This window comes from Rhyacophila brunnea, unplaced genomic scaffold (assembly GCF_057557595.1).
Source record: "Rhyacophila brunnea isolate RB1 unplaced genomic scaffold, BYU_Rbru_1.0 scaffold_21, whole genome shotgun sequence".
NCBI classification, from domain to species: Eukaryota; Metazoa; Arthropoda; class Insecta; order Trichoptera; family Rhyacophilidae; genus Rhyacophila; species Rhyacophila brunnea.
This window is the reverse complement of record NW_028232871.1, coordinates 9,091,335-9,115,472: the sequence shown is the minus strand read 5'-3', so window position 1 is coordinate 9,115,472 and position 24,138 is coordinate 9,091,335. Positions and strand designations below refer to the sequence as shown.

At 36.0% G+C, this 24,138-nt stretch overlaps 1 protein-coding gene and 1 non-coding gene across 2 annotated transcripts in view; both read right to left on the bottom strand.

Moving 5' to 3' along the window:
* LOC147070663 (homeobox protein Nkx-2.5-like) overlaps positions 1-11,450 on the bottom strand; it is a 76,289-nt gene extending 64,839 nt beyond the window's left edge. The window contains exon 1 of the mRNA XM_085948916.1: positions 11,326-11,450. Coding sequence (XP_085805042.1) covers positions 11,326-11,450 — 125 coding nt within the window. The remainder of the gene's footprint in view (positions 1-11,325) is intronic.
* Positions 11,451-17,102: 5,652 nt separating this feature from the next.
* TRNAR-CCU (transfer RNA arginine (anticodon CCU)) lies at positions 17,103-17,175 on the bottom strand. The gene has a single exon. It is a non-coding gene; the product is annotated as a tRNA-Arg (tRNA).
* Between the last annotated feature and the right edge of the window lie 6,963 nt (positions 17,176-24,138).

The window sequence follows — 24,138 nt, the reverse complement described above, 5'->3', positions numbered from 1 at the left end:
TTTATGATATTAAATAGTGTATACCCATCTAAAAATGGTATTTACTTGCGGCTCGCCGCTCATTTTGAATTCTTGAATTTGGCCCTCCATCCAAAAAGTTTGCCCCCCTCTGCCTTAGATTATAGATAGGTACATTGCTAAATGAAGCTGCATGCCGTGCGTTTGATTTTTTTACGTTATACTTATAGTATTTTTAAGCGGTCAAAATGCAAAAATTAGGTTAAGATATCCATAATTTAAGTTATTTTAAAGAAACACTAGGTCACTTGATATTAAAATACATAATAATATTTGATTAAATTATCACGAACATGTATCAACTTACCTATAAAACGTAATACCATCTTCTTGCTTATCAGTACGGCTACCACATTTTAATACAACACACAGAACCATCTTTTCTACTTAATTAACTAAAAATATTTACCACTGACTTTATGTTTAACACAAAAAATAGCAATTTTAGCAACACGGTTATCGACGCTTATTTAAGCAATAAACTAAGATTTGGCGGCGACACTGTAGCAAACCATCTCCCACATCTGTAAACCTTTTATCTAACTCTAGCGCGTGTCGCAGAGATTATAAGGGTGCCGAATACTTTCTCACTCGCACTTATGCATCGTTTTTGTTCAGGCCTTGGTATATACCTATATACTTTTCATAATATGTAAGTGCATTATAATTTTATTCATCATCACTGACTATAATCTTCACAAAGTGATTTCATAACTGAATTTTTCACGAAAATTTATTGATAGTCAATTTTTCTCAAAATGGCGGGTACCTATGCGAATGTGGTAAGTATGTAGTGAAGATCCGCGATTGAACATTTTTTTCATACAATTTTATTTATCTATTACTAGTATAATATACCTGAATCGTGAATGTATTCATATAACCACTAAACGTCAGTCTACTGTCAAACGTAATGCCAAGATCCCTTACAGATGATATTCGCGAGAGAACTCTGCCATGCTTCAAATACTGGAAAAACAATACTCGTGAGGCTTTAGTAAACGATAATAATAACCACCTATCTATAATATAATAAGTTTCACCAGTAGATTGTTATATTTATTACTTTCTAAATAATGCAGTAACCATAAAGGGCATAATTTATAAGGTAAGAAATGAAATGTGAAAAACTGGAATGACAATAAATCGCCTGTCGTCAATTTTTCATATAAAGGGAGGTAAGTATTTGATAACTGATAACGTTTTATAGTTAGACGATACCCCCATCGCTACATCCTTATTTTTTTTCAAACTATGGTACGCTAGTACAATTTATATCTGTAACATAAATAAACTATTTGCTTACAATATAAAACGTGTTTATTTTTTTAATCTTTACTTCTAAAATAACACGATGTAAATCAGGAAGTTGAAAATAAAGCTCAACATTGTTGCTTTGTGAAATCAGAAAGAATTTCTTTTGTTACAGCTAGGAAATGTCAATTTTCCGAGCCTACTCAAAATTGGTTCTCAAAAATTCAAGAGTCCTCGAAACCCAAGAGTTCGACACCAAAAACTGTCACCGTTCATATTTTGATTGCTAGTGATGTCCCTTAGTTTCGGTCCCAATCGAATCTCTTGATAAACTTCGCTGCGAACCGGTTGATGATTATAATGTTATTATTCATTCAAATTGAACTATACCTAAATCACAAATACTATATTATATATTTTAAATGACAGTAATTCAGTGAAACAGTACCTATAGCAATTATAGAAGTGAAATACATAAATACCAAGCCTTTGATAAAATTACATAAATGTACTGTGACCTCAGCGTGAATAGAATGTGGAGTCACTGGATGAGAAACCAGTGCTTTGTGCACTGGATTACGAATATATTATAATGCCAAACATAAACTGAGCAAAAGCTAAATTATTAAATGCACTTAAATAATAAATATTTAACGATGGAAAGAGCTAGGAGAGGCATTCATCGAGCAGTATATCTACTTTAGTTGGTGATGTGATATTTAAGAAAAAAACAGCCTTAGAATAAGTTATCCTTCTTGATACGTATCCAGGCTTATTATTAATATTCCCAGACATTCGGATAACTTCGGATACTTCACATCCAAACGTAGGAACTCGTGATACGCTCGATTAAAACCGAGTGTAGTACGGGACGGATTAGTTTGGAGGGGTATATGTTTGTGTTGATTAATATTCATATAATACAATTATGTTATATCGACTGCACTTAGCCAAAATAGCTGTAACTTTGTCTCGAAATAACTCTTGCTGAATAATTTTTTGGGCGATTATAAATTACAATCTATATAATAAGATAAATAATAATAAAAAATATTTATTAATAGGTATCATCGAGCCGGTAAATAATTAATTTTGAGTCATAGGTACCGCACTATTGTGGGGCATTATACTAATTTGACATCGTGCTATTTTAGTCCGTGTGTGAAAATAAATAAGAATAAATAATATTTTTGCTTCGATTTTCAAAAACACTATTCGCCCATACAGAATGATCTACAATTGGACCAATTTATTGTTGTTGTGAAAATAATATAGAAAGGTGTTGTTTTCATTGAAATTGTCCATGACATAAAAGAGGAAACGCGTCGCTTTTATTAATATAATGTGCAGTTCAAAAAATATTAATTCCTCTAGTATATTCATGATCAAATTTAAATCAAAACTTAGATATTTCTTAGGTTAGCGACTTAACATTTTTGAAAGACAGATAAGTTTAACTTCATTACCTATAAAGAATATTTTAAAATTAATTCAAATAGGCAACATCTACAAAATTTAGTTGCTTTATATATTCCAATTTAATGGCCTTTATAATACTAAAAAAAGATCGAGACTGAATCTCCAGCTGACGGCAAGATTAGAATCTCTCAGTTTCAAAACGTCCGCGACCAAAACCAAAGAGATGCGACATGTTTGTCTCCAAGTCACCCATAAAACAGTGGTACCAATATCAGTAGATTCGATGATAAATCACATTTTCCTATCAAAATTGGTAGCACTGAGCTGAACTTAACAAGCAATTAACAACAAGTCAAGACGTCAAAAGTTAAAGAAGGGCGAACCGATTTTTAATTTATAATATGTGGCAAATGTGGAGAAATACTCCTGCCTGTATTATTACAGACTGCCAGAATATTCCCGTAAAGATATTACGGGAAAAAAACGTAAAATGACGTTGGAAAAACAATGGGTTTGATAGTTAGAGGTCATGAGATTATTAGGTTTCAGTAGCACCGTGTGCGAAGCATCAGTCACTGGCCAGTTTATGAGTTCCATCACCAACCAGTTCGTCAGATTTTAGTTTTTGCGTGAGCGGATGGCCTAATAGTTAACATCTGCTAAGAAACTTCTTTGTAGGATTGTGTAGACTTAGAAACAAATCAATGGTTTATCTCGAGTTACGACAATAGCTGTTTATTTTATTGATTCAATAAACTGAAAGCTGTTACAATTAATCGATATATTACACAATATTTTATTCTAGTTTATGGATACGCGAGCCAATATTTCATACAATAAAAATGTATGCCCAGGTTACCAGGTAGGTAGCAAGGCAGACTCACGAATCAGGATTATAACGCCCACAAACAACGCTCGCATCCGGATTGGGATGAAATTGCCCTTCAGTCTAGTCACAATCAGAAAATGTGAATTGACAATGAAACGGGGATAATCCGTTAAACGATTTCTAACGACCCGTCAATTGACACATTGTCAAATTGATACACGGCCCAACGGATTACAAAGCGCGGGAGTTCTCGTTTTGAAATGTAAATAACTTCAAAATATAATGTAGGTATCACCTATAACCAGTAGTGTAGTCGACCGGAGCCACCGCCATCTTTAGATTAATAAAGTCTGAGCATAACTGTTTGCACAAGCAACGAGTGGTCCACTGCTATACTATTTATTGATAAAAAAACTTGCAAGCAGAGTTTGGTATTCTAGGTATAACTAGAGACTGAAGAGTATAAATAAGTTATTAGTTATTGTTGTTTAGAATCGACTGTCACATTGACAAACGTCCTAGTGTATTATGATATTATTATACGCAGAAGAAGTTTACTTACGTTGATCGTCACTTCCAATTATTAATAACACAGAACCACTAAATCAGATGAACTCCAAGGTCTCCAAGATACGTTAAAATAATCTGAAACAAATCTGAAACTAAGAATACTCCGACAAGTGAACACGAGAGACGCGTCAGTTTGAGTACTGAGAGAACGGGAGGGGCGGAAAGGTAGGACCAGTCGTGAAATGTATCGGCTTTCCTCTTCAGTCGGCAATGCCTGAGCGCATCGCCGCTTTTCTAGAGAGCTTTCATAAAAAAAATGTTACCCTTAATATTTTTGAGTTACCTATGTGAGTAAACAAACTTATATCGCTGTTATTTTTAACTTGGAAACAATCAAGAACCAGTGAGCTGGGCTTAAAATACGAGGGTAGCTATTGACAGTTTAATTCCTAAGTGATTATTTAATTATTCATTTAAAAAAGACATATTGAACACATAACGAATTATTAATTTATTCAAGTAGTTCACAAAAAGTACAGGTATATCAACTTAATAGAAAAAAAATCTGTTGAATCATATAAACTTGATAATTCTATGTATTAATAAATACTTTTTTTGTACTTGATAGAAATCCTGAATAAATATAGAATACTGAAATGTCAAAATGACATTTCATATTGATTTACATAGTAACGCACGTATATATTAATAATTTAGTTGCTAGGACCCCCCCCCCTTCGCAACCAATAATAGTGTTTTACTTTTTACGAATTTTTTCCGAAATAACTTTCCATACAAAACAGAATTAACTGAAAATTAATTCAATTTGGCTTAAAGATGGCTAAAACTATTAAAAGAATTCATTGTCGTCGTGTTCTGATATATTCTAAAAGTTTCAAATGTCTAGTTAGTCGGAAAGTTAGTTAAAAATCTTCAATCGTCCAATACAAATTTTGGACAAACAAGAAGAAATTTGTATTGGACAAACAAGAATACGAGCTAATAAAAACGTGGTAATAAAATAAAACACATTATAAATCGATAAAAATGTGTACATTTCTAGGGAATGCGTTGACCAGCCTCACAGCCCTCACTATTGGTGCCTGGTGAGCCTGACATGAGGAAACAGCTTTCACCCAAAATAGGTCATGGCGACCACGCATGTAATTGACGGGTGCATAAAAATTAAAATTTTCCAGAATATCGGGATTGGAAACAATACCACGTGAGAGCAGCGGAAAATGCTTTAAGAGCATAAGTGACATACGAGCTTATGTTCAACGCGTGTGTGCTACATGTCTGTGAAACATAACATCTTACTAGGGTCCAAAGATCTCGACTTTTGACCTTATTTTATGAAAAACTAAAAAAGAAACTGAAATACCTATTAAAAAAAAATATAGGGTCCACCTTATCAGAGTAGTAATGTAATGTATTGGGTCCAATTTTTTTTCAATTTTTTTAAAACATATTGTGGACATTACAAATTATAAGTTTAAGACGTTCACAACATGACATGAGACATTATTATAAAGAAGAATGAAAAAGAAAAGTAAGCAGTGAAAAAATAATTATACATAATATATAGAAGTTCAAAGAAGTACACCAAGTTTGTTAAGGAGACCCTATTTTAAGAATTTATAAAATAGCGTCCACCTAAATTCATCTCACGCAAGTGGAATATATCAACACGCGAAGCAATTTGGTTGAACATAGTTATCGCCCTCCCAATTGGCATTACCAGTGGGGTAGCCTATCCGAATTTTATTTATTAATCTGTTCTGTGGTTATAATAATAACTTTGAAATACTTCAAAATCTCTATAACATACCTACGGAAATACCTAATATACCAGGGGTAGTCAACCTGGTCCCTACTGCCTACTAGTGGGCGTTTCAGCTTTCATGGTGGGGTTTTAAAAACATTTTCATAAAATTCCCCGTGACAATTTAAATTTAAAAAAAGATTATTCTGCCAATCTTAGCGAAAGTTTGTTAAATAATTATTATTATATTATGCTTTAACTTCCTGTAACTCCACATTATAAATTTTATAAAGTAAAGTTACTTCCCTACTTTATAAATTACCATTACTGTGGAACCGGTGGGCGGTTAGAAAATTTTACTACTAACAGAGATACTAAAGTGTGTAGTAGGTATAAAAAGGTTGACTACCTCTGTAATATACGTATGACTGGTAGCTAGTCTACTCTTGGGTGGTATTAACAATATAATATTATTGAAAACTGACCCATTGAAAGTTCCAGTGACAATATTGTGTCCACTAATCGTTTGACATTGTGGTCAAATAGAAAAAAAAAACATCTTCCGTCGGATATAGATTGAATGCATCGATTTAATTCTTTTATGTTTATTTTTGTTAGCTATCCTTTACTGGGGATACTTACAAAATATTAGTACTGTTACTCTGTTTACTTTTTTAGAGATGTCCTTCACACGTGGGCTCGATCCGGTTGTTGATTTGCGATATCGATGTCTTAGAGTTAAAATATTGTATCTCCATAAATCAGAATATTGAGAAAACTGCAATTGAAAGTTTGCAAACCTTGGAAAATTAGATTTTGTGATATAAAAATAGGTATATATCTTTGAAATGGTAGGTTTAGAAGATGCAATATTTTAACACATAAAAATATAGGCTATATTTGGTACATTTCAGTAAAATTTTCGACCAAAACTGGAGATACAATATTTTAGCTCTAAGCCATCGATATGGCTTATAATTATTATTGCATTGCAGTGCGAAGGGTGGAGGTAGGCTTGAGATTTACCATAGATAATGCATACTAAACATTGTCAATCATACTTATGTGTTTTCATTTAACTAGGAATACAAATTGCAAAAGGTTTTTAAAATTTGATTACACGCTGCCTAATCCAATGCATAATAGATAAAGAATATTCTTCTATCTATAGAATGGCATAATTTTAAATATTTTATAGATAGAAGAATATTTTTTAGCTAATGTCTATTATGGTTTTACATTGGCAGACGCGCAGACACAACCCGATCCAACGATCCACGCCAACCGTCGTAGCCAACGTTTTTACACTATTTGCAATTACACGCAACGATTCAATCGCGTTGGTCCTTGTTTTTGATTGGTTTAAAATAAACATAGTGTTGCTATTGTTAAAAATATAGGTTGACCGAAAACTATTTCTTCGTTAGATTGACGGTAACACTGAACAGTAAGTATTCCCGCTCAAATTTACGTCAAAACTAATCTATCAAACCTAGTGGGCGGTGTTCGGATATCTTCGTACGTTAGAATTTATCCCACTTTACTCACGATCGCTTCCGATTCTTGAAAACCATTGAGAATATACTTTGACAGTCGTGGCAGACGATCGTGCCAGGCGTAATCCAGTGCCAGTGTAATTTGAGCTTTAGGCAGGGTTTAATTAATTACCAATACCATCTGAAATTTGTAGTCTTAGTTCAATGAAAACAAAGCGAAATAGGCAGTTTTGACAGCTTACCTTATTGTAACAATTATAAAACATGGATACATAAATATGATAAACTACTGTCGATAGCTGCCGATAACAGCCTTGTGTATATAATAGAACCACTGGAGTGGAAAGAAGACTGATGACGTGTTATGTAGTTGTAGTATGTCGTGGTGGATATATGTTTCACTTCACGAAACAAACATGGGCATGCAAAATTTATGAAATGTAATCATGTATACTAGCGATCCGTTGGATATTTTTGCGAGGACATCACTAGTAATAAGTTATTCCCTGCTTATGCACTTATTTTAACCTTCCACGTGTTCCATGCTTCCACACTTTTATGAATGCGAAACTCAAAGAGAAGGGTTCATTCATAACAAAATTAAATAAATACGTGCCAAAGAAGGTACTGCATCATTAATACAAATATAGATAGGTAGCATTGAATTTTGTGTTTATTTATTGCGATAAGAAATATTTTTCAATATGCATTTTTAAATGCACCACTTGTATCATAAGTTACCTACGTACCTAATATTAAAATGGCTATTTATCCAATATGGCGAAGGGTCGCCTGTTTCAATTTCAATTTTATTTTTTTATTTTACATATTGTGGACATTACATATTATAAGTTTAAGACATTCACAACATGACATTTAGAAACAAAGAAATATTATTAAAACAGTATTATGTACATACCAAAAGAGATAGATCAGTATTAAGTTATTCTACAGTATAAATGTGTAAATACAAAAAAAAATATTAAGTATATAGGTACAAGGAAGTACACCGGATGAGTTAAGCAGACCTTATTTTAAGAATTTATAAAATAACGTTCACCTATACTCATCCTCACGTAGATGGAATATATTAACATCCGAAGCGATTTGGTTGAAGAGAGTTATTGCCCTCCCAATTGGCATCACCAATGGCAGGTTAGTTTTGCTCCTCGGGAGAACAAACAACTGATGCTCCCGATTTCTAAGATAGTTATTAGGGACACACAAATCAATACTACCAAGAATGGCCGAGTTCTCATTCACACCACGTATTAGTCGAAAAAAATACGTGGCCAAATATATTTGGCCGTATATATTTGACTACAACAAAAGGGGGTAGGCACTCAATAATTCAGGTGAATTTATTTAAAAATAACTAACTAATAACCTAACGGAGGCTGGAAGGGTGCAGGTAGGCTGTTAAGATCCGACATAAATAGTGCACACTAAACTTGCTACAAGATGCAGATAGTTTTGGTTAGTTTTTAAAAATTAATAAAACCCTGCGTAAACTATGCCATAATTGATCAAAAAATAGTTGTATATCTATAAAATATCTAAAATTATGCCATTAAATCATAGATAGTTTTAGATATTTTATAGATAGAAGAATATTTTTTACTTCTTATGGTTTGTTTTAGGCAGGGCTTAATGAATTTAAATAAACTAATCAACACCATCTGTAATATCTATTTTTAATTCAACGAAAACTTAAGTATGACTTACAAAGTGTACAATATTTTTGTCGGATTTCCACAGTCTACCTTCATTATTATGATTTGGTTTAGGCAGGGCTTAATTGTTTTTTAAAATCTAACCAGCACCATATACAATTTGTATTCTTAGAAACAAATAAATATGACTGACAAAGTTTAGTGTGCACTATATATGTCGGATATTAACAACACAAACACGCCCTCCAAACCAAATCCGCCCCGCACCACACTCGGTCTTAATCAAGCGTATCACGAAGCATTACGTTTGATGTAAAACATTTGTACAGTTGTTTACGCCTGGTAATGTCCCAGGAGCAGTTATCCGAGACTGAGGTCACCACGTTCTCAGGTGAGCTTTGACTGAGTTTACTGATTTTACTCTAATGCAAAGTGCCAGGGAGAGAAAAGGCAGAAGGAAATTAACAAAAAGGAAAGGAATTTAATAAATATAACAAAAAAAACGAAGCTAATCATAATGACAGCAAAAATTATGTGAAGAGATCTTTAATGCAAGATAATTGGCCTTTCTGGCGATCAGGTTGGATTTTAATGGCCTACCTCCACCCTTCACTACCGTGTGATACCTATCTTAATTAGGTACTTAAGTAATTACAGTCGAACTTGGTTATTACGATCACGGAAATAGTGATATCTTGGATGTAATGAGGAAACCTTCGTTGACATTTTAATATAATTATGATTTTCTCCATTCATTTATTCACTTTCATAACGAGCAAAACTGTTAATGTGTCGATCGTTTAAAAACAACATTTTCGACCCTAAGCAACAAAATCCGACGTGGAAGTTAGCTAGACCGATGCCGCCGAGATCGGATTACGTTTATGATACTAGTTAAGTGTCTAAGTTGTTAAGGTGTTTTCGCCGACAATATTGAAAAAGTATCGACGCATATGGTTGAAATTGCATGTAAAAAACCCAAGCTTTGTGAAGTCAGTAGGTGCCTACCAGCGCCGGCGGCTCAGCACTTCATTATAATAAACAACTTATTTTGTAGTTTATGAATGCCATCCATATTTCGGGGATCTTTACGATGGATTTCAGATTTTTATGTTCTATGCTTAAATATGACATGGCGCGAAAAGCGAAAAATGTTATATAACGATATAAGGAGTAAGGCTTATAACGAGCAAATTCAGTCGGTCCCACCTTCCTCGTAATAACCAAGTTTGGCATATTCTGTTGGTGTAGGTAGATTTAACGTGCTGGATTGATATGGAGTAGGTAATTTTGTATTGTCCACGAAAATAACACTCAGAACCGGTTGTTAGAAAATTGACATTTCATCACTGTATGTGGGCGACAGTACGTCTATATAATTTCTTTTGTTAAAATCAGCAACCCTTCAGTCACTTTGGTACAATACCTACTCGTGGTAAGGCAATACAATTTTACGCCTGTCAGTTTGTCTTGCAAATAGTGAAATTGGCGTAACAAATAGGATGTTTATAATATATTCGTACCCACATTGATATTGAAAAAACTAGGCTGTCATTCAATAAAATGTTTGAAAAAAACATCATCGAATACATTATACTCGTAAAATTTCGATTGAAAACTTCAGTAGGTATACATTTTATAACTTTGCACTTTTTTGCACTCTTTACTATACTGATACGCCTCTTTGTCTGATTACCTCGCATAATTTATTTAAAAAAAAATAGTATAAAATACATTAAAACCAGAAATTATTGAAAAGTTAAAAAAAAGTTAACCAGTTTTCATTCTTCGCAATAATTCCAGACCAAGTTACATAATTGTTCACTGCATCAATAAATTACCTTCGTATTACCTTCGATATATTTTATATGTTCTGATACATGTCCTTTGATTTTGGTTTTCATACGCAAATGGGAACCATTATTATATTAAAATATAGATGTTCCTGCAGGAATATTATATAATATAGTTAACACGGAGCACGTTTCCGTTATATTTATTACTCCAAATTAACACGGATATCACTCAGAGAAATTCTATAAATAAGGCGGTTATCTATAATAATTGTTAGCACAAATAACACATATTATTTCTCAACAACATTTTGACAGTTAACTTCCCAGGATAATTAACTGCTTAAATATGAGATATCATATTTATCACTTTTTTATTGATTTTGTAGTTAAGTCATATGTTAGAATAGCTGGGTATGGTTGATGCTGTAACGTTATGGGATATAATTAAGTAGGTAATAGTAAGTGGTTGACATAGGTACCGTCATATTATTATATCTTTCAGATTCAAATAAAATGCTTATAGGTACTTACACCGATTACAGGGATATATTAGGTAATTACTTACGGATATGAATTATATCTATAATCCTCCTCCAACTGGATCCCATAATCAGGTGGAATGAGAGACCAGCTGTTGTCGTAGTAATCATCGTATACAGGTAGCATACCACCGTTCGCACACATTGTCATAATAATTAGCTCCCAGGTAAACAATGATATAACAATTAATAACAAAACAAAAAACTCGCGACGATAAACATATGCATTACTTATCAAAAAAAAAAAAAAAAAAACGCGATTCTTTAAACAACAAAACCTAATCAATCACAAATTTATCACTGATAATTTAATTAGCCAGATATTTTTAATGTAATCTTTTTTTAAATTTGTGACATAACTTTTTATAATAATTATAAGATTGTCAAATTGTATTGTTTAGATAATGGTTATTAATTATTGATAATGATTATGTAGGACTTTTTAATGGGATTATAACAGTATGATTGCTTGACGCCAACTAACATATCTTCCGATAATAAAATAGTGATGTTTGATATAAATATCATGGCGATTGGATATTATTTTTACCCTTTTTTGTGACGTTATCAGTTTTTCAATGATATGATATCTCGATATTGTTGTTCCCCTTGCAGGTAATATTGAACGTGGTCTATGTGTGTGGAATATACCTACATAGATTACATCTACGTTTGTGTGTTGACTTTGATAATGGTAACCGTGTTACACGAGTCGCTATGGATACAGAGGCGTAACTAGCGTCTACAACTCGCAGGGCTATTCTAAATAGTTAACATGTTTATTTTTATTGCTCCAAAATAACACGGATATTACTCGGAGCAATTCCATAAACAAGGCGGTTATCTACAAACATTGTTAACACACGACAATGTGTCTTAGCCGGCTCTCACATAAGTGGGCTCGCACATCAGAACTCGCCGCATGCGTCTTACGACGAATTCGTCGATGTGACGTCATCGTAAACCAAGAAACAAACGTTATCAAATGGAGCTTCGCAGATTGGCCGATGCAACTGAGACGCAAGACGATCCGCAGATGCGACATGTTGCATTTGCTACAACCTGCATGTTTTATCTAAAAAAAGTCGACTCCGCGCAAGCGCACAGCTGCACAAACGGCCATTTCTCTCCAGACTGTCGCCGCGTTCGGAGCAGCCACGATACGGCGAATGTCGATATCGCTAGGCAGATGTGCGAGGTTTTATCAAGGAACACCGCCTGCCCGTTCTCGGAAGCTTTGATTTACGGTCAGGCACACGAGGCGACTTGTGATGTGCGAGCCGGCTAAGTCGGCTCGCACATTGGAACTCGTCTCGCCTCAAAACGTGTCGAATACGTCGATGTGACGTCATCGTTATTTAACGAAACAACATAGCACGTGTTGCCAAATGGAGCTTCGCAGATTGATCGAATGCAACTGTTTCGTCTGAAAAAACATCTGGCTGTTGCATTAGACATGTTCCATCCTTCCCGGGCTCCGAGTCGGAGGGTCGAAGTCACAAAGAAACACCTACTAATTGGTCATTCCTATACCGGCTCGCCGATCACCGCATTGAAATATTCATTAAAAAGAATAAAAATAATAAATGGTGACATGTAAAGATGATTCATGCCTTTCAGATCCAGTGACTGCAATCATATAAGATAGGATAAGTATATACTTAGAACATTAGTCCAATGCGACATTTCTTTTACCACGGGAAAAAACTCGACTACAAATCGCAGTCCTCAGTTCCCAATGAATACGACAAAATATTCATCAGAATCACCTCCGCCTTGCGCTACTAAGAATTTTCCAGGGTTTTTGCAAGGCGGTATCATAGGCCCTGGCCGAATTCAAATCAGCAATACCCGATGCGGGTAGAAGAACAGTTTTCAATAAGGCATATTCTCTCAGCCGGCACAATTTTCATTTGACTAGCATCAAGTAGAGTAGTTTGCGTGCCAAAGTCCTTAAGAAACCTCGATAGTAAATGCGAGGTATCCATAAAGGCATCTGGAAAAAAAAAAAAAAAAAAAAAAAACACTTGCCGCCCGTTCTCGGAAGTTTTGATTTATGGCGGTCAGGCACACGAGGCGAGTTGTGATGTGCGAGCCTTCTAAAAACTCATCTCGCCTACAACGCGTTGAATACGTCGATGTGACGTCATCGTTATTCACAAAATACACGTTGGCAAATGGAGCTCCGCAGATTAGCTGTTTCGTTTGAAAAAAAACATCTGCTGTTGCAATCGACAAGTAAGTTGCATGCTTGTCGGGCTTCAAGCCGAAGACGCCAGGTCGTATACAAACACTTTATTATTTAATACCTCTATGACAAACACCTACGAATTAGCCATTCCCATTCGGATAGCGAGCTTTTTCTGCAAAATGCCATCTCCCGTGATGTGTACTCCCTGGTACTTGAAGCTGTCGACGCACTCGATGTTTTGTAATAAATATTAGTAAATAATTACCTACAATAAAATTATTGTTATTTTTTTATTTTATTTTATCTGTGAAAAATGCAGAATTTCTTAACGTAGATGACGCAATCAGAATACTTGAATACAGAGGGTCTTGAAACAGTTAAATCCGGTCCGAATTCGAGGACCCCCCATTCTGTGTAATGAAAATCAAAAGGTAATAACTAGTTATGTGACTGTCGTAAATCCAGTAACAAGCGGTGCCAATCCTACATCTTGTGAGGTATCTACAAATATCTCATATTGTTTCTTCTATTCTTGGAACAGTGCCCAAGAATGTTAATTAGTTTTTTTAAACGTGTTGTAATGACTAATGACGCAATGAATACAAATGTAATATAATCTATAACTATAGCTCTACAGGTATGGAATAATGAGTGGACGAAAGGAGCAACACCCCCGGGTGCAGTCCGGATTGAGTCGCAGGCTTTATGGCATAACGTGACAAAATAAAAATAAAACGGTACTGTAGTATATCGGGTATTTTCAAAATGTGTTTTCCGCTGTATTTCGTATAACTGAACAGTACCAAAAATACTGATATGTTTCTTATATCGAGTAGGATTTGGTGTTCAGAACCACTGGTTTACAAAGCGATTTAAGAATTATGTTTATACCCCGTTTACACGTGCATGCATTTACTGCTGACACTACGTATTAAACACGTATTATCGTGCAAATTGCAAGATTGCATGCATGAATCAAAAAAGTTCAGTAGCTTCTGAATTTTCACGCGACAATTGCGCCTTGCAATATCTGCGCCTGCGCAGTAGAACGATAGTAGCGCTACATACCGCGCATTTTGTTTACTCATTTTGAGGTTAACCGATTTTCACGACCTGTCAAATAGTACTTACCATAAAATGACAACATCGCGTCTCGCTTACTCTTGAAGAATGAGTTTGGAGAGACAGTCAGCACTTTTACGTGTAAACAGTTATCATCGCGATAGTTAAAAATACACACTATTGGTGCAAGTAAATCCATGCACGCGTACTGGCGCTATTATATTAGCATCTTAACAGAAATTTAACAACTTTACCATGGAATTGTGCAGATTGCGATTTCTTCTACTGCACACGAATTACATAAAGTAAATTTAATTATTGTTACCATTATTATTTTCGACTGCTCTTACATACTTACATAGCTTACTGCATCGTTTTCTCTCACTTGGCGTCGCTCTTGCTACGTCATATTTTCTGTCAAAACTATCGAACTTCACACTACGTGGTATGTTAATAGCATGGCCCCCACATCCTAAAGCGGGCCCCCCGGCCAGGATCTTTGGTGGGTCCCCTACCTATCGCTAAGTTTAATAGCATGTGTGATGCACAACATAAGCGTTTTCAAAACAGTGTTAGAGGTAAAAGTAAGGGCTTTCAGTTTATTTTTAGCGATTTAGTGGAGTTTTAAAACATCTACTTGAATTATGGAGTTGTCGAGTGGTGTACAAAATAATCAAAAATTGCATTTTACAACCTCATTTTTTAAATGTTAACAACCCCTTCGTGTTAAAGTTCCGCAGACAACTTTTTTACTATTTGAGTGTGTGATGATCAGTGATCACATTTGTGAAGTGTGTTTATCTCACATATCTGATTGACTCGCCACGCCGGGCCCCTCCTGAGCCCGGGCCCCTAGGCTAGAGCCCTGTCAGAACCCCCCTTGTGGGGCCCATGGTTAATAGTACCCAGTGCTCGAAATGGAAATTTTACGAACCGGAACGCTCGATAATTTTTCGAAAATATCAACAATAATATCTAACTGTAGGTACATGTATTTTAAAAAAATAAGTGTGCACATTTTTTAATTATATGACATATCTAACTCAGAAGGTCAAATTAATATTTTCGCGATATGGAGCGATAATTCTGGGGGTTTTATGAACCGGAACGGCGCTTCGGTGCGTTCCTGTCCATTTCGAGCCCTGATAGTACCTACGTAGAGAAAGACTAAATTTAGAAAACCACGTACAATTCGTCATCTGTTGAATGCAGAACTATACTCACATTTGAAATATTATTACATTATTAAATTAATTATATTATAAACAAAGTTATGCATCATTGTATTCATCAACAGTTCTACTAAATTATGTGTACATTTATTTATATAAATAATAAATAGTTGAAGTAGGTTGTTTCAAAGAACTCCCTTCTAAAAAAATCAAATGTGAGTTTTTGCAATACTTTTTAATGTGCTAGGAAAATTGTTGAAGTATTACAGTACCTAATATAGGTACATATTATATAATAATATGTATTACTAGATAATATTATATTCAATTAATTGTATATTCCCAAAGAAATGTATTTGAAATGCACACATCGATTCAAGAATAATGTAATTGTAAATGACACGCAGAGCCCTCTCGCGGCACGCCGTGAAAGTTTATTACGAGATTTTCACAATTTTGTATTATATTGAAATGTGAAAGACACGTGACCACGCGAGGAAAATCCAATAGGAAAAGGTTGATTATCGAAATTTAGAAATCATACCATTACACAAAACCTATAAAATAATATATTAACAAACGTCAACTTATTATTGTATTAAAAATAATATTATGTTGTTGAATATTGGCTGATACTTAGATATCTTACCTACTAGTTATTAATAATTGTATAAGTACTTAATTCTATCCATAAATTATTAATATTGATTATAAAACGACCACTGTATTATAAAGATGATATTGTTTATCAATAATAATATTATATTATGTACTTATTGTTCAACGTTGATAATATTTTATTGAAAAGCATTAGTTACTAATTATTAGTGAAAATACTACTTTGATCATCCATGATCCCGTAAATCCATGATCCAGTACGACGATCTATATACCGATATATATTTTTCAACCACAGCAATTATGTATTAATTGTATACAAATATAATATTAAAATCGTGCCCGTTGGATTCGTATTGGATTCCAACCAGACGCCATTTAGTGTTTGAATTCTTTTTATTTGATCGATCCACTCTTCTATAACCGGAATAAAAAATGTGCTTTTAAAATTGTATTGATATTAAAAATGATAAATTATATTATTTTTAATGCATTCAACTACAAAAAGGGTCCTCGGTTTAGGTAGGGATAAAATTAAACCCTGTCTGTTTCGAGATTGTATTTTTAATGATCTATTTATCGTTGTTTTTCAATATTTCTTATGTCAAAACTCAAAATAGATCAATCGATAATATAATTATCAAAAATGAATTTTCTTCTTGCGTGATTTTTCTAATGAATTGGGAAGAAAATCCCACTATTTTTTTTATTGATTTTAATGCATTTATCATTTCAAATTGGAATAAAAATTTTGGCTATATACCTCTGGTGGGACTCGAACCCACAATCCTCGGCTTAGGAGGCCGATGCCTTATCCATTGGGCCACAGAGGCGGTTGTGATTCGGTTCTCCGCTAAGCTGTACATAAATCGGAGCGCTGTGGTTACGTCACCGGCTAAATAAAAAAAACTAATTATGTAGAAAACTTGGCGGCCGCCGACACGTATTTACCGCGCCCACTAGCGGTGATCAAATTTGATATTTTTATTCGCGGCAAATTGTAATGGTATCATTGCTCACTTTGTGATTTCTATTCTAGCGGCGTCCATTTTAATTTATTTGGCGCGTAAACAGACAGCGCCAATCCGAATTGGACGACGCATTGTCAAACTATTCTCTTGTAAATTATCGAGAGGAATACGTAGGTATATTAAAAGGAGGATTCGCCCATGGAAATAGCAAGCAGTGGTAAAAAGCACTTGGAGACGCATTCATATATAACCACACATGCGAATCCAGTGTGGTAGGTGGGACATGGCCACCAAAATTTAATTTTAAATTATTTGTCCAACGTCCGCTCTTAGATGGTCGTCTTCCTCAAAAGTAGGTATTACAATATCACCCCAATTTAGCGATCCCTAATCCCTGATTGATAAAATGGTTATTTATCCAATACGGAGGAGCGTTGCATGTTACTTACTAACTTATGTTAGCTACCACAAAGGGGGTCGCCGGTCGCGATCAGTACTTCACAATATGATGCCAAGTGCTGATAACTCAATAATTCAAGTGGATTTAAATATGTAAAAATACACGGAAAATACATTTACTACTGTAGCTGTTGCTTAATCTTAACGATATGAATGGGGGTCCACCAAACATCCTGGCCTGGGTGCGCCCGCTTCATGATGTGGGGGGCCTGATATGGGTATAATATAATAATTGTAAATGGAGTGAGATTAGACCAATGCTATTTTTAAAAAAATGTACGTAAAGACGTACCTACCTACATAAGTAAAATTACAGCAACCAGCATGGACGACCTATAACCTAGGTATTGTGATAATTGTGTTTTTAAAATTAGGTGTTCATTTTAAAAGCGAAAGCACATTGCTAAATTATTGATTGTATCTACTTACATAACAGTACCTAGGTGTTTTTTGTGATATTATAATATGTCGACACTTTACTGGCCAATTGCCGTAACCAACAGTTTTTATCAAAGTGACATTTTGATGGTAACTAATGGAATTATTGCATACCCACTCTTACACGAGCTGGCCAAGTATCATAAATCCCAAAAAAATATTTCATATCAAAGTAATTCAAAACTATTTTTAAGCCATTTGTAACTTGACAAAAAATATTCCAGCCAAATGCTGTTACCCTCTCTCAGGGTAAGTAGATACAGAGTTAGCCACTCAATATGTAATAAAATAATATAGATATAAAATAATATAATAAATAAATACCTATTACATAAAATAATAAGTAAATCCAATGCCCACAGTTTTTTTACTTTGTGAACAATTTGATATTTGTGGGTTACACTACTTGGCCTGTACAGTGGCGATGTGGTGGGTGATACCACAATCATCTTAGATAAGGCAGTTGGCATGATTGTAAAAATATAAAATACCTTTTTATAGGTATTCATTTTGAAGCCTTTTCCTACAGTACCAAAACCGCACGTTAGAGAAGTTACAACATATAATTTGAGTGAAACGATTATCAAGAAATACAATGATAGGGCTCGAAATGACCGGAGCGCACCGGAACACAGCTCCGGTTCGTAAAATCCGCGAGAATATCGCTCCATCTCGTGGAAAAAATAAATATTGCGTTTCTATTTGGGAATTATTAAAAAAGTAGGTAAGGAATTAATTCTCCCGTGTTGATATGTTTTTAAGAAAGATTTAATACGAAACTTGTCGAACTCATGGTATAAAAATACGTACCAATATCGTAAAACCCATTTTCGCCCGCGCCACTGACAGCAGTTGCATGCTACACGTTTAAATAATATATATTTACTTACACCAAAAAAAATTTAATACACTTAGGTATTAATAAAATTATACCGAAATCTTAAAAATATTTGCATTTCTCACAATTAGAGTAGGTATAATATATTATCTGAAGCTTACCAAAGTCCCTAAAACTAATTTAAAACGTGCACATAACATAACCACTCAAACAGATACATACGTACTTCACTAATATAATTATGATGTGTCACCATCATCCTCAATAATGATATGAGGTGATATGTGGTTTATTTTATCGCGTGTATCCTCAAAATCAGTCACTGTCTGTGCATCGGGCCTCCACATCTATAAACCCGCCGAAATTTATAAAGATCCAAGGACTCAGATGAATGGGATACTACTTATCTAAAATATGAATAGGTACGTCATCAGCGTGTAAGCGTGTTTAATAACATCGACAGAGCCGAATAGCAGTGGCGGTGTTCCATGAACTTTCCATGAATTAATCAGAATTGCCGCCCACTCCAATTATTATTGAAAATAATTAAAATCATTATTTTACTGTCATCAGAAAAGTCTATAAGGCTGGGAGGGCCTTTCAAAGGGTGGGCCGTATGGCTGGTGATGGATGGGTCCTAAAAGTAAGGGCGCTTAAGATCGCCTACGCCCTACGGCGTCATTTATATGGGAATCGCTGCCTACGCCGCTAGTGCGTGGTGCTTGAGTATCCCGAAAAGTGTCAAGCTTAGAAGCACTCTTTTAAGCGGACAGCGCAGCGCACTGCTTTCCATAACCAAAGCCTACCGAACAACTTCTACGGTACTTCCCGGTCCTGGCCGGCATTCTCCCACTAGATCTGCACATACAGGTCAGCGGCGCGTCAACGATGCTCTTCAAAGGCGAGGAGGCCGTTGTTGGGGAATTTCACCTAGCCCCGCCTCCTCAGCTTGTTGCTGAAAAAGTAACCTCGTTGAAGCGGACAATACGTATAATGACGCTTGGCGCGGCGTGGAAGACCTGGCAGCGACGATGGGATAAATCAATCAAGGGCCGGCACACATATATGTTTTTCCCAAACTTTAAATGGCGGTTGGAGATAACCAAATATCTGACTCCTGACCATCACACCAGTCAATTTGTGACTGGACACAGTGGGTTCGCTGGCAAGCTCTTTGAGCTTGGACTTGTAAGTCGTCCGACGTGTCCATGCGGAGGGGAAATTCAGGATGCCAACCACATCCTCTGGGAATGTCTTAGAATGTGCTCCGAACGGGAGAAGATGCTCAGGTCGGTTCAACCAGCTGTTGGGCTCATCGAGCCGTCCGACTTGGTTGCTACTAAGGCAAATTATCTTGCATTTAAAAAATTGCGGCGTCTTACTGCGGGCGTGAAGATCTCTTCACATAATTTTTGGTGTCCGTATGATTAGCTTCATTATTTTTGTTATATATACACTAGAATCATTTTTGTTTTTATAATTTCCCTTTGCTTTTCTCTCGCCGGCACTTTGCATTAGCAAGTAACTTTAAACTCAGTCAGAGCTCACTTTGAGCGTAGCAACCTTGGTATCTGGGTATTGGTATGGTACCTGGGTATCTTCTCCCAGGGCATTCCCGGCCTAAAACTGAACTAGTTGCTTTACATCGCCAATGTAGATGCAATGAGCAACCAAGTGAAGGAGCTGACTAGAGGGGGGGGGGCACCATTCATTCTGCCCTGAGAGAAGCGGAAGATCGAGAAGGATGGAAAGTCTTGGTCGCTCAAAGGATGAAAAAATTAAAAAGTTGTTACGATCCTCAACCACGATGGTGCGACCAAGAAGAAGACATATTAGGTGTACGTAGCTTAAAATCACGGTTAATTTCCTGCCTACAAACAATTATATTTTTATAGAAACATTTTATAGTGTATTTTATGCTAAGGTTATTGAGACTTTGAGAGAATGATTTTAGCATATTAACACACAACTCTGATGTCTGTCATATGTCGTGAATTGTAGGTCTTAAGCTCATAAATTGGATTATTATTATGTACCTACCTATCCATATTAAAATTTTATATTTTGCATTAAATCTTCGGTGATGTGCAATAAACATAAGTCATTCATATATTTTAATATGAGATTCAGTGTACGTAATTCATTAAACTGTATTTTTTGTTTATTTTGCCGACCCTTAAATCCTACCGCCCAGATGTTGCGCACCTCCAATACCCCTGCTTGGCGCGTACCGGAGAGAAAGTATCAATAACTAAACTAAATGATGAGTATTTTTTTCATGCGTGTCATCATCCAATGATAAAAAAAATAATCACAAACAAACAATAAAAGTGTGAAAATACGCTCAAAATAACTAATGTTATATTTTAACATGCAAAGGCGATTTATCGCATATATAAAGTTTTCGCAAGGGGGCTCCAAACCCGCGTAAGCTTCGAGCCTTCACGTACCAAAAACTGCCACTGCCGGGGGGCAGTGACGTCCCGTGGGGGTAGGCAGATTGAGCGTCACTTGGGGGCGGCAGTTACTCGAAGGGCGGCAAATCGAGGAGAATCATTTGATATTTATTATATAGACATACTTAGCTACTTAAATTTAGTATCTAATAACGAACATATCTTTCCATTAAAAAAATCACTAGTTGGAAACAACGTATTAATTAACATAAAAGTTTTAAAAGAACTGCTTTTTGTTTTATTCGCGATGTCTAGTTTACTTCTGTTGCCCTTCGACGTCCTTGGTAACCAGAAACGATCTTATTTATTAACCAATACGCACGGAAATTACATTGGCCGTCGAAACTGAAGATGCACCCCCCTCATACAGAGCGTCCAACCTACCGCTCTTCGTCCATAATTTAATTTTGTTTTCAGTGGCATATATTGGAGTCATGAAAGGATGATAAAAAATACTGTAAGTATAAAAAAGGGGCGGCATTTTGGCGCTGCCTAGGAGCGGCATTTTGTCTAGGGACGTCACTGCCGGGGGGCACTGGGGGCAGGTCTGGCCCGGGGGCGCTTGGACGACGACGCGCTGGGAGTCCACAACATCATGAGTCCTGTGAACGGACTAGACGGAAGGACTTTTAGACTCTTGGTGTGTCAAACTGGTAGCTATGAAAAAGGAGATGAGATGGTAGAGAGAGTATTGGAGGCGACTGGCACCCACACTGTGCTCTAGTGCCATTGATAATAATTTCAGTTAATTAAATATCAGGGGATGGGGGGATTCAACACCGCTAATTCGAATTACGCGGTGGATAAAAAAATCCAATTTAATATTCTAATCGGATACATATGGAATCAAGTAAGACCTGCGTGGACGCGTTCGAACTGCAGTGTCGTGTATCTGAGCTTTAATGTACCACCGTAAGCCCTTGACAGTTTAGTAACGAATTTACCAGGCTAAATGGACTAATGGGCTGGGCTTATGCCTTCCAAATTGGTAGGTATTAACCTAGTGACCCTTCAAGCGCAAATCCAGCTCTGTTAGTTATAATCAAATGTCATTGGTTATAATAATATGTGAACGCACACCATGGACATGAGTGTTTATAACTTTAATACTTCTTCTTCAGCCATGTCCACACCTTAACTGGAGCATAACATGGACACCACACGGTACCTCTAAGAATCCCTGTCGCTCGACAGTCTTCTTGCGTCGTTCCAGGTTATAACAGCATCCGGTAACTCCGCCGTATACACTTTAAAGATAGTATTTAGCGACCTTCCATGAAGAACAGGCAAGCCAGGTTGAGGTTCGAAAATCAACTCTAAATGGAGAATTTTACGAACCGGGGCGCTCGTTAATTTTATGAAAATATTAACATAGTTATCTAATTTATGTTTTATAAAAATAAAATATATGTTTGAGATTTTGTTATATGGCCATTCTAGCTGATACAGTAATTTTATTTTTTCCACAAGACAATGTTACCGATTTTACGAACCGGAACGGCGCTCCTGTCCACATGCCTTGGTGAGGCTCTCTTCTGGCATCCGCAGCACGTGGCCGAGCCACGCTGGAACATTAATAATATACATTACTTTATATATTATTTACTCTGTATTATAATAATATGTACCTACTTGTTTGTATCCCTACTTGCTGGTATACGTTGTAAATATTATATCCTACGTGTATTTCTTCACGCATTTCATTCATAATATGTGCGACGCCCAGGGGCCCTATGTTAGAACCAGCGCTCGAAATGGAAAAGTTTACGAACCGGAGCGCTCGACAAATTTTCTTAAGATATTTATATAGTCATCAAATCGTCAGTGTACTTTATAAAAATAAGTGTGTTAGATTTTCTATTCTATGGCCTATCTAGCTCAGACGGTCAACATATTTTTTCCACGAGACGGAGCGATAATATTACAAATTTCACGAGCCGGAACGTCGCTCCAGTGCGTTCTGTTCCATTTCGAGCCCTGGTTAGAACTTGCGAGTGCAAGCTTCCCGGTCGACATGACGTCATATGACATCATTGTGACGTACTACCGGAGTGATAATAGCACTCGAGAAAATCACGCTACTCAGACAGCGGCGCTATTCATTGTCACCATACACATATAGGTGTTTCATCGTAATAATTATCTACGGTGAGCACTGCGCGCGGGCGGCATGCCTAGAGCGTGTATTGGCTGACGTCACAATTACGTCATGTCGTCTGCAGCCCGATTTCCTAACTATCGTCTCGTGTGGCACCAGACGACATGACGTAATTGTGACGTCAGCCAATACATGCCGCCCGCTTGAGCGTGTATTGGCTGACGTCACAATTACGTCATGTCGTCTGGTGCCACACGAGACGATAGTTAGGAAATCGGGCTGCTGGTGCCACACGAGTCGATAGTTAGGAAATCGGGGCCCAGTTGTCATAGTATCAGGGCTCGAAATGAACCGGAACGCACCAGAGCGCCGTTCCGGTTCGTAAAATCTCCAAAATTATCGCTCCGTCTCGTGGAAATATTAATTTGACCGCCTGAGCTAGATATGTCATATAATAAAAATCTAACAGACTTATTTTTATAAAATACACATAGAATTAGATAACAACGTCAATATTTTCATAAAATAATCGAGCG